This window comes from Anomaloglossus baeobatrachus, chromosome 3 (assembly GCF_048569485.1).
Source record: "Anomaloglossus baeobatrachus isolate aAnoBae1 chromosome 3, aAnoBae1.hap1, whole genome shotgun sequence".
NCBI lineage: Eukaryota > Metazoa > Chordata > Amphibia > Anura > Aromobatidae > Anomaloglossus > Anomaloglossus baeobatrachus.
Genome location: NC_134355.1, coordinates 491,845,593 through 491,858,469, shown reverse-complemented (window position 1 = coordinate 491,858,469; position 12,877 = coordinate 491,845,593). Strand labels below are relative to the sequence as shown.

Sequence of the window (12,877 nt, the reverse complement as noted above, 5' to 3'; positions counted from 1 at the left end):
TCCATCTAGTTCAACCCGTAGCCTAACATGTTGATCCAGAGGAAGGCAAAAAAACCCCAATGTGGCAAACAAGTTCCAATGGGGAAAAAATTTCCTTCCTGACTCCACATCCGGCAATCAGACTAGTTCCCTGGATCAATACCCTGTCATAAAATCTAATATACATAACTGGTAATATTAAATTTTTCAAGAAAGGCATCCAGGCTCTGCTTAAATGTTAGTAGTGAATCATTCATTACAACATCATGCGGCAGAGAGTTCCATAGTCTCACTGCTCGTACAGTAAAGAATCCTCGTCTGTGATTATGATTAAACCTTCTTTCCTCAAGACGTAGTGGATGCCCCCGTGTTCCAGTCACAGGCCTAGGTGTAAAAAGATCTTTGGAAAGGTCTCTGTACTGTCCCCTCATATATTTATACATTGTGATTAGATCCCCCCTAAGCCTTCGTTTTTCCAAACTAAATAACCCCAAGTTTAATAACCTGTCTTGGTATTGCAGCCCACCCATTCCTCTAATAATCTTGGTGGCTCGTCTCTGCACCCTCTCCAGTTCAGCTATGTCCTTCTTATATATCGGTGACCAGAATTGTACACAGTAGTCTAAGTGCGGTCGCACTAGTGACTTGTACAGAGGTAGAACTATATTTTTTTCATGAACACTTATACCTCTTTTAATACATCCCATTATTTTATTAGCCCTGGCAGCAGCTGCCTGACACTGTCCACTAAAGTGAAGTTTACCATCCACCCATACACCCAAGTCTTTTTCTGTGTCTGTTTTACCCAGTGTTCTACAATTAAGTACATAATCATAAATGTTATTTCCTCTACCCAAGTGCATGACCTTACATTTATCTACATTAAACTTCAATTGCCCCTTCTCAGCCCAATCCTCCAATTTACATAAATCTCCCTGTAATATAAAATTATCCTCCTCTGTATTGATTACCCTGCAGAGTTTAGTATCATCTGCAAATATTGAAATTCTACTCCGCATGCCCCCAACAAGGTCATTTATAAATATGTTGAAAAGAAGCGGGCCCAATACTGACCCCTGTGGTACCCCACTATGAACTGAGACCCAGTCCGAGTACGTAAAATTAATAACCACCCTTTGTTTCCTATCACTGAGCCAGTTTTTAACCCAGTTACACATATTTTCCCCTATCCCCATTATTCTCATTTTATGTACCAACCTTTTGTGTGGCACCGTATCAAAAGCTTTTGAAAAGTCCATATACACAACATCCACTGCATTTCCCTGGTCCAGGCTTGAACTTACCTCTTCATAGAAGCTGATCAAATTAGTTTGACAGGATCGATCCCTCATAAACCCATGTTGATACTCTGTCATAAGGTTATTTTTCTTGAGATACTCCAGTATAGCATCTCTCAAGAAACCCTCAAGGATTTTAACAACCGTAGAGGTTAAACTTACCGGCCTATAATTTCCCGGCTCAGTTTTTGTCCCCTTTTTGAATATTGGCACCACATTTGCTATGCGCCAGTCTTGCGGTACCGACCCTGTTATTAAGGAATCTGAGAAGATTAAAAATAATGGTCTATCTATCACAGAACTCAATTCCTGTAGTACTCTGGGGTGTATGCCATCCGGGCCCGGAGATTTGTCAACCTTAGTGATTTCGAGGCGGCGGCGTACTTCCTGCTGGGCTAAGCAGGTAATATTCAAGGGTGAATTTATGGTATCACTGGTCATGTCATCTGCCATGGCATTTTCTTGTATAAAAACCGTAGAAAAAAAGTCATTCAGCAGGTTGGCTTTACCCTCATCTCCTTCCACCATTTCACCAAGACTATTTTTAAGGGGGCCAACACTATCGCTTTGTGGCCGGTGAAGTTCAGTAAAACGGATCCTTCTCCCCCATACATATTAGACTGTCGCACAATCCCACCATTATTGGCGAGTCCAGCCACCTTTAGTCTAATTGTATATGGGAGACTTAAAGCAACCATATCCTGGAAGACACACTAACCACACAGCAGAAAACATACACGTGACAATGCCTCACTATTATTACATTAGTGTTCTTTGAATCCCTTTGTCATCTATCGCCCCCTGTTGCTCTGCACTAGCCATCACACAGTGTATAACTTACCTGGAGAGTCTCCTTACCATATTGCTTATCTGCTTTCATATGGAAAATCATAACTAACTTCATGTAATAAGTTACTTGTCAAACCCATCTGTTCTACATCGACAAAGTCAGCTCAACTACACCTGTCGTCATGGAATGTTTTAAGTTTCTCATTTTCATAATTTGGAAAGTAACAACCTATTTTCTTTTTTCCCATTACTGACAGTTTTTTTTATTTTTTGTGCTATTGTATTTGATTAATGTCTGCAGATAAATGAAGCTTCTGTCTGGGATAGTAAATAATGTATTCTTTGTGTCTCCAAAAGCTGAAGTGTTCTTCCCTTTCATTTAATTTCTTGGGGAATTATGTGCTGAATAGTGCCAGGGTGTATTTTACCTAGCTGTCATATATGAATAAATTCATTAGTTAAAAGCTGTAATTTCACCGAACAGCAGCGAGGCATGAACATTTCTGATTTTAATATTGTTTTAATATTGGACCTTTTTTTCTTTTTGCTTTTCTAAATTGGGATGTAATACAAGAAAAACGTATTGTAACACCGATCATGGACTGATAGTTGGTACTGGAGACTTTCCACATTTCTTGTGACATTTTGTGTAAAAGATTGCAAACCCTTGGGGCATAGGGTTCAGCATGAGGGCTGCAATATTAATAATTTAGGACTTATTTGTATATCGAGTCCCCAGGTTACAAACAAATCATGTTTGGATGTTCTGAATGATTCATTTACTTTGATGAGTAATTTATTATTCCTTTTTTTATTTATTATTGATTTTTTTATTTACTTATTTATTTGCTACTACTTTTATTCTAGTTATTTCTACAATGTGTCAGAAAACAAGTACCTCAGATTGTATATAAACTACACAGAAAAATCCTTACCTGTGACTAGGCTTTGAGGTGGCAAGAAGGCCGCACATAAGATGTCATCAAGGTGCTGTACGCCTCCTTTCCATTCTGAAGGCTGGACAAGGTATTGGGTGAAACTGTTCACCCGGAAGACTGTAATGATCCTTAATGAGAATAAAACATATATAAAAAGAAATTAAATATAATGTATGCAGATATGTACATCTACAGTACATATACAGTATATATATATATATATATATATATATATATACATACATACATACATACTGTATATATAAGTATTCCTATCCCGTGAACTTTAAAGAAAAAAGAAAAATGTTACACATAAACGTAAATGTTTTTTATTGAAATTTTATGTGACATACCAAAACATAGTAGCGAGTATTTGTAAAGTGTTAAAGAAAAGATACATGATTTCCTAAATATTTTAAAAAAATATAAATCTTAAAACTGTGACTTTCATTTGTATGTAGCTCTATGTAGTAAGATACCCCTAAATAAAATACTGAGTGACCAATTGCCTCCAGAAGTCAAATAATTAGTAAATTGCATCCACCTGTATGTAATTTATTCTCAATATGGCTACAGATGGTATTTGGAGGCCTGAGAGGTTTGTATAAAAACAGGGAACACATCAGGCAGGTCAGGGATAAAGTTGTGGAGAACAGTAAAGGAGGGTCAAGTTATAAAATAATTATAGCCCAAGCTCTGAACATCTCACGGAGCACTGTTCACTCCATCATACATAAAGGAAGGAGTATTGCACAACTGCAAATCTACTAAGATATGGCCGTCCACCTAAACTGACATCACAAGCAAGGAGGGCACTAAGTAGAGAAGCAGCCAAGAGGCCCATGTTCACTGCAGAGATCCACAGCTCAGGTGGGAGAATCTGTCCATTGACAACTATTAGTCGTATACTACTGTGACGCCCTGGCGCCGCCAGGTGGTCACAGAGGTACATTACACCCTACATAACACCTTCCCACACAAGGTTCCACCAGCCACAAAATCCTAGCCACCCCCCCTAGGGTAATAAGGACACACCAGTGGGCAGGACCAGTCAGATTGGGAGCACCCACCTAGGGGTTTTGAGGATCCGGGGGCGGGAAAAAGTCAGATGAGATCAGTTTAGAGTTTGAAGTTAGAGGTCAAGTGGAGAGGAGTGACAGTGACAGACTGTCAAGAGAAAAGCTGAGCCTAGTGAGGGTAGACAGGGTAGTCGCCCTGGTCTCCTGGCTAGGTGACAAGCAGTGGACCGTGTCCAAAGGAGACGAGATTACGGTCGCGGGAGATCCAGAGTGGACCGGGACAGCTGGTACCGACAGCAGAGATCCGGTCCGGAAATCGTCCACACGTGGGGTACCTGGACCCTAGTTAGAAGACGGTTGCAAGCCCCTTCTCTAATTCACCAGGCCGGGGGCAGGTTTCAAGCCTAGCTCCAGAAGTTTAGCCCAGATAGAGCGAACCGGCAGCCCACCGCGGGGGATAGGGCATCCAAAGTCACCCACTGAAATCCCAAGGGTCAGTGTTCGCGGGCAATGGCTCCTCAGGTACACAAGACACCAGGAACGGATTTCTCCCATTCCACATGGGTTAAATCAACACAAGAAAATTGCAGAGTGCCGGAGGAAGGGACATCGGTACACCAGCCCGGGTGTGGGACCCGAGTACACCCAGACATGGCAGCCATCCTCTGACACCTTGGTTTACCAACGGACTTGTGTGCAATTATTCCACAGTGAGTACACCAACACTCCCCGGTCCGGTACGGTGTGCCATCTCTGGCCTACATCACTACCTGTGTTCTGGATACTGAGCCCCAGGGCATCCATCCCTACCCACAGAGGGGTTAACATCAAGCTGCTGTCCCATCACCTCCGGGTGCTCCCCAACCGCAGCGGTGGTGCTACATCTCACCACACACCGTGGGTGGCATCACGAAGTACTTGCAGCAATCCTGTACATATACGTCCCCTTTTTATTTGAGTGTCTGCACGACCCCCCGGTCTGGAAATCCCTCGAGCCACTGTGGATCCGGATCCGAGCAGCCCGGCTGCTACTGACGTGGGGGCGGCACACCACACAAATCTGGCCTTTATGGAAGAGTGGCAAGAAAAAAGCCATTTTTGCTTTTATTAGCTATTATGTAGTTCTTCAGCAGGAACAGGGAAGTTGGTCAGAGTTGATGGGAAGGTGATTGGAGCTAAATATAGAGCAAAGCTGGAGAAAAATCTGTTAGAGGCTGCAAAATAATTGAGACTGGGGCACAGGTTCACCTTCAGCGGGGCAATGACCCTAAATATACTGCCAGAGATACTATGGAAGAATGGTTTAGTTCAGACATTTCTGCATCAAATCTGCATCTCTGGGCAAAAAGACGTGCCGAAATCGCACCATAAACATATTCGGCGTTGGTGTGTTTTTCTGTTAGGAGATGCAGATTTGTTTCAGAAATTTGTAGCAGACATTTCTGCACCAAATCTGCATCTTCTGGCAGAAAACCATGTTAAAACCGCAGATGTGGTCTGCAACAAATTTCTGCATGAAATCTGTAAATCGTGTGAAAAAACACACTGAAACCACATCATAAATAGAGTTGAGAGCGGTTCGTGGTTCGAGGTTCTCCAGTTCGGGGCTCGAGTGATTTTGGGGGCTGTTCGAGATCGAACTAGAACTCGAGCTTTTTGCAAAAGCTCGATAGTTCTAGATACGTTCGAGAACGGTTCTAGCAGCAAAAAGCAGGGCTTTTTACAGCTACAGTGTGCAGGAGCCATCGCTGGCAGCCTGCCAGAAGCTGGTAACCAAGATAAACATCGGGTATCCAAGCTTTGGTTAGTAACCCGATGTTTATCTTAGTTACGTGCAGGAAGCCCACACTTCCCCGCTCAGCTCGCTCCGCCTCCTCCTGCCCGCGGCATGTACACATACATACACACACACACACACACACACACACACAAACACTCTCACACACACACACACACCCACACCCCCCCCCGCTCGGCTTACCTGCGGTGATGAAGTCCCGCCATCCCGACCTCAGCGCTGTCACTGTCCTCCATGGCCGCCGCTTGTCACATCACCTCTCGCTTCCGACCCGAGACTGACTAGCGGTGACGTCACGGACCTCTCGCGATACTTGGTGTGAAGCCGGTCATTGAGCTCAGTGACAGGGGCTGTCGGCAGTGCTGGAGATCAGCGCAGGTAATGTACCTCGCTGACAGCAGCACTTGTCATGCCCTGCAGTGACCTGGGCTGACCCATTGATGTTAGCTCAGGTCACTGCACTGCTCTCCCAGCCAATGGGGAACATCCTGCTCTTGATTGACTGGGACAGTGTGGATCGTCATGGCAACCCCTTGGATTACACCAGACCTGGATTTGTTTTTCATTCTAATAAATTGGTTAAAGAGGGAATGTTTTGGGGAGTGTTTTTTCAAATAAAAATGTGTTTGTCGTCTATTTTTTTTTATTACTGACTGGGTTGGTTTTTATAACTTTTTATATAACAGTTTTTTATAACTGGCTGGGGAACCTCATCCTCAGTACAATCCTCACTACAATCGGGAAGCAGCGTGCAGCCTTCACTCCGTGAGTGATCAGTGCTGGCTGTCAGCGGTAACAGCGGTAACGCTGATACCATAGCAACGGTGCTCTCGGAGCCGCGGTTAGCGGTGACGTCACCGCTAACTGCGTTGCTATGGCAACGGTGATCTCCGTTAATGACCGGCTGTGTCAGCCGGTCCCTAACGGAGCAGGGAGTCGACTGTGTGCTAGAGCATTTCGCCGGTACACGGCGATACACATATGTGCACCGTGTACCGGAGAGATGCACTCGCAGGTCCTACATGACGTGTCATAGTCATGTGACCAGTCTGTAGCCAATGAGATAATAGCCACGTGACTGGTCACATGGCTATTTTGACGTCACGATAGGTCCTGCATCTCTGCTGGCAGTGCAGGTCACCGGGAGGATTCAGCGATCATCGGATGGAATAGCGGCAGGAGACAGAGTGCAGAAGGGATCGCGAGGACCGGTAAGTGTTATGGCAATGTTTATTAACTGTTTGTGTACATTTATAATGCATTTTTATGTGTTTGTGATTGCCTCCCATTATAGCCTATACGTTTGAGTTCAGTTCGTCGAACGTTCAACGAGCCGAACTCGAACGGGACCCCCGTTCGGCGAACCGGCCTCGAGCCGAACCGGGACCGGTTCACTCATCTCTAACCATAAATGCATGCAGTTTTGGTGCATTTTTCTGCCAGAATATGCAGATTTTGTGCAGAAATTTGTTGCAGACAATATCTGCGGTTTTGGCACATTTTTGACTCAGTATCCTGCCAAAAGATGGAGATTTGATGAAGAAATGTCTGCCAAAATTTTCTAAAATAAATCTGCATCTAGTGGCAGAAAACCGTTGATTTGTTGCAGACATTTATACACCAAATCTGCATTTCCTGGCAGAAAAACACGTGACTTCACTCACACTTAGATGTTTTCTCGACAACTTGCTTGCTTGAGGAGTCAAGCAGTCTTTCAGAAGATGTCCAGCGAGCCACAGTAGAGACAAAGTCCTAGATGGCATAGACATCTCTTTTCTACAGCATGAGAGCTGGCAGCTTTAACATCCATTAGCTCCACGTCAGGGTGACAATCGTGCTCTGGGGGAATATACAGTGCCTACAAGTAGTATTCAACCCCCTGCAGATTTAGCAGGTTTGATAAGATGCAAATAAGTTAGAGCCTGCAAACTTCAAACAAGAGCAGGATTTATTAACAGATGCATAAATCTTACAAACCAACAAGTTATGTTGCTCAGTTAAATTTTAATACATTTTCAACATAGGCCCCTTGGATGAGAAACAGCCCCACAGCATGATGCTGCCACCACCATGCTTGACTGTAGGGATGGTATTCTTGGGGTCGTATGCAGTGCCATCCAGTCTCCAAACGTCACGTGTGTGGTTGGCACCAAAGATCTCGATCTTGGTCTCATCAGACCAGAGAACCTTGAACCAGTCTGTCTCAGAGTCCTCCAAGTGATCATGAGCAAACTGTAGACGAGCCTTGACATGACGCTTTGAAAGTAAAGGTACCTTACGGGCTTGTCTGGAACGGAGACCATTGCGGTGGAGTACGTTACTTATGGTATTGACTGAAACCAATGTCCCCACTGCAATGAGATCTTTCCAGAGCTCCTTCCTTGTTGTCCTTGGGTTAGCCTTGACTCTTCGGAGAAGCCTGGCCTCGGCACGGGAGGAAACTTTCAAAGGCTGTCCAGACCGTGGAAGGCTAACAGTACTTCCATAAGCCTTCCACTTCCGGATGATGCTCCCAACAGTGGAGACAGGTAGGCCCAACTCCTTGGAAAGGGTTTTGTACCCCTTGCCAGCCTTGTGACCCTCCACGATCTGGTCTCTGATGGCCTTGGAATGCTCCTTTGTCTTTCCCATGTTGACCATGTATGAGTGCTGTTCACAAGTTTGGGGAGGGTCTTAATTAGTCAGAAAAGGCTGGAAAAAGAGATAATTAATCCATGTGAACATGTGAAGCTCATTGTTCTTTGTGCCTGAAATACTTCTTAATAGTTTAGGGGAACCAAACAGAATTCTGGTGATTTGAGGGGTTGAATAATAAATTACCCTCTGAATAAACTTTTCTCAATTTAAAAAAAAAAATAAAAAAAAAATAACATTCTTTTTTGCTGCAGTGCATTTCACACTTCCAGGCTGATCTACAGTCCAAATGTCACAATGCCAAGTTAATTCTGAATGTGTAAACCTGCTAAATCTGCAGGGGGTTGAATACTACTTGTAGGCACTGTAAGAGGCTCCCTGCTGCATACTATGAAGCAGCTGGTTTCTGCAATTAATTCGTATGGTCTAGGTCAGTGATGGTGAACCTATGGCACGCGTGCCACCAGGGGCATGCAGAGCCCATTCTGCTGGCACGCGTGCTGTCGCCTGATCCTGCCACTTTGATCTGCTGGTGCGGTGGCGCCGGCAGATCAAAACTGTGTTGGAGCGGAGGAGACATTTCTCCTCGCTCTGACACTCCTCCTCCCCCGACTGCAGGTGTGTTGCCTAGGAGACAGAGGAGCATCAGCGAGCGGCGCCGGCGTAATGAGGTCTGGCCGCGTGGGAACTGAGGACCCAGTGGCGCGAACAGCGGGGGAGCATGTGCAGGAAGATGAGTTGTGTGTTGCTTTTTTTTTTTTTTATAACTCGTGTGAGGCTGTGCCAAGGTGGGGATGGGGGGGCCAGCGCCAGCATGGGGTGGGGGAGAACACACATGCCAGCATGGGGTGGGGGAGGGGGAACACACATGCCAGCATGGGGTGGGGGAGGGGGAACACACATGCCAGCATGGGGTGGGGGAGGGGGAACACACATGCCAGCATGGGGGGGACACACATGCCAGCATGGGGTGGGGGAGGGGGAACACACATGCCAGTATGGGGTGGGGGAGGGGGAACACACATGCCAGCATGGGGTGGGGGAGGGGGAACACACATGCCAGTATGGGGTGTGGGAAGGGGAACACACATGCCAGTATGGGGGGAGGGGGAACACACATGCCAGCATGGGGTGTGGGAGGGAGAACACACATGCCAGTATGGGGGGGAGGGGGAACACCCATGCCAGCATGGGGTGGGGGAGAGACAAATGCCAGTATGGGGGGACCGCACATGCCAGCATGGGGGGGAAACGTGCGCCAGCATGGGGGGGAGACAACATGCATGCCAGGATGGGGAACAATGCATGCCAGGATGGGGAACAATGCATGCCAGGATGGGGAAACATGCATGCCAGGATGGGGAAAATATACATGCCAAGATGGAGGAAACATGCATGCCAGGATGGGCAAAACATACATGCCAAGATGGAGAAAATATGCATGGCAGGATGGGGAAACATGCATGCCAGGATGGGGAAAATATACATGCCAAGATGGAGGAAACATGCATGCCAGGATGGGCAAAACATACATGCCAAGATGGAGAAAATATGCATGGCAGGATGGGGAAAACATACATGCCAGGATGGAGGAAACATGCATGGCAGGATGGAGGAAACATGCATGCCAAGATGGAGGAAACATGCATGCCAAGATGGAGGAAATATGCATGTCAGGATGGAGGAAACATGCATGCCAGGATGGGCAAAACATACATGCCAAGATGGAGGAAACATGCATGCCAGGATGGAGGAAACATGCATGCCAGGATGGGGAAAACATACATGCCAAGATGGAGGAAACATGCATGCCAGGATGCGGAAAACATGCATGCCAGGATGGGGAAAACATACATGCCAAGATGGAGGAAACATGCATGCCAGAATGGGGAAAACATACATGCCATGATGGAAAAAACATACATGCCAGGATGGGGAAAACATACATGCCAAGATGGAGGAAACATACATGCCAGGATGGGGAAAACATACATGCAAGGATGGAGGAAACATGCATGCCAGGATGGGGAACAATGCATGCCAGGATGGGGAACAATGCATGCCAGGATGGGGAAAACATGCATGCCAGGATGGGGAAAAAATGCATGCCAGGATTGGGAAAACATGCATGCCAGGATGGGGAAAACATGCATGCCAGGATGGGGAAACATGCATGCCAGGATGGAGGAAACATTCAAGGCAGGATGGGGAAAACATGCATGCCAGGATGGTGAAACATGCATGCCAGGATGGAGGAAACATGCATGGCAGGATGGGGAAAACATGCATGCCAGGATGGGGAAACATGTATGCCAGGATGGGGAAAAATACATGCCAAGATGGAGGAAACATGCATGCCAGGATGGAGTAAACATGCCACGATAGGGTACATTTACCAGGAAGGGGAACATTTACCAGGAAGGGGAACATTTACCATGAAGGGGAACATGCCAGGAAGGTGGACATTTACCAGGATGGGGGTACATGCTAGGAAGGGGGACATTTACCAGGATGGGGGTACATGCTAGGAAGGGGGACATTTACCTGGATGGGGGTACATTTATCTGGATGGGGGTAAATTAACCAGGATTGGGAACATTTACCAGGATGGAGGACATTTACCAGGAATGGGGTACATGCCGGGATGGGGGAACATTTACAAGGATGGGCAATATGTCAGGATGGGGTACATTTACCAGCATGGGGGAATATGCCAGAATGGGGTACATTTACCAGGATGGAGGCCATTTACCAGGATGAGGTATATTTACCAGGATGGGGCCATGATGGGGACAAATATACCAGAATGTAGGAAATATATATCAGGATGGGGGACATGTTTACCAAGGAAGTGACCAGGAAGGGGGACATAACTACACAATGAAGGGGGAGGGGAGCAACTCGTACGTCTTTATGGGATTTCAAGATGTTCAGACTTTGAAATGTAGATGTGGATTACAGGGTTAAATCTGATTGCATTCCATGCTAAAATCTCTGTCTAATATGCTAAATTTTTTTCCAGAAAGATCAATCCAACTGCTGTGTCTGGAAAGGGCTCAGCTTCAATGTGTGGTAAGCATGCATGAGCGTCATGACCCTGCTGAAGAGTAGAGAAGACTGCAAAGGTAAGGTTAAAATCCATTATTTACATAATAGGATTGGTTGGCAATTCGGAAAAAAAATTGGGTTTAGGGCTGCAGTTTAGGCACTCGGCCTGTAAAAGTTCGCCATGACTGGTCTAGGTCATAGCCTCCAGGAAGAAACCAGGGAGAGCATGGAGAGCCTGAGCATCCTTAAGAGCTTCAGAAAGTGCACGAAATAATCTATATATATAATTGCCTTATTCTGTCTGTCTGTCTGTCTGTCTGTCTGTCTGTCTGTCTATCTGTCTGTCTGTCATGCTCCGAAATTGTGTCCTTACGGTGACACAAAGCTGATTGGCCGCTGGGCTCGCCATGGCCCCGCCCCCCCACACGGATTGGCCTCTCGCCCCGGCTCTCTGCAGGCCCCGCCCCCCTCACGCAATGCACGCTCGCTCTGCCCCAACTGACACGGAGCCGCGACTCCCAGGTGAGTACACACACACATCAGATCACACTCACTCTCACACATCACATCCACACACTCACAACATGCTGGGATATCGCTTGCTTCTACACCGGCTCCGTCACGATCCCAGCAGCGCCACACATAACCTTGCGATGCTGGCATCTTGATGGAGGCCGTGAAAGCTGGTAACCATTATACACATCGGGTAACTAAGGTCCCTTAGTTACCCGATGTGTATCATAGTTACCAGTGTACACCGGCTCACACTCACTCTCACACACATCACATCGCATCCACACATCAAGGTCCTGCAACGGCGGAAAATACAGACACATAACAGCACACACATAACAGCACACACATAACAGCACACACACATACACACACACACACATACACACACACAAATCAGATCACACACACCTCACACATCACATCGCATCCACATACTCACAACATCCTGGGATATCGCTTGCTTCTCGGCGGCGGGACTGTGCTGTTGTGAGCTTCCAGGACCTGCGGGAGGATCACATGGCCAGAAGCATGTGATATCCCCGGATGTTGTGAGTATAAGCGCGTATGTGCGATATCGTCAGTGTCTGTGTGTGTGAGTGTATGCGATCGGGTGTGTGTGAGTGGATGCGATCGGGTGTGTGTGAGTGGATGCGATCGGGTGTGTGTGAGTGGATGCGATCGGGTGTGTGTGAGTGCATGCGACCGGGTGTGTGTGAGTGGATGCGACCGGGTGTGTGTGAGTGGATGCGATCGGGTGTGTGAGTGTCGGCAGAGGAGCACGGCGTGCTGGAGGAGGCTGGGAGCAGAGAGGCTGATCATGGGGAACGCTGGGAGGAGAGAGGCTGATGCTGGGAGGGG

General features: G+C 46.7%; 1 protein-coding gene across 1 annotated transcript in view; it reads right to left on the bottom strand.

The window, feature by feature from the left end:
- The window catches only part of WDR49 (WD repeat domain 49), a 306,857-nt gene that overhangs the window by 125,443 nt on the left and 168,537 nt on the right, over positions 1 to 12,877 (bottom strand). Inside the window, exon 10 of the mRNA XM_075338561.1 lies at positions 3,002 to 3,132. Coding sequence (XP_075194676.1) covers positions 3,002 to 3,132 — 131 coding nt within the window. The remainder of the gene's footprint in view (positions 1 to 3,001; positions 3,133 to 12,877) is intronic.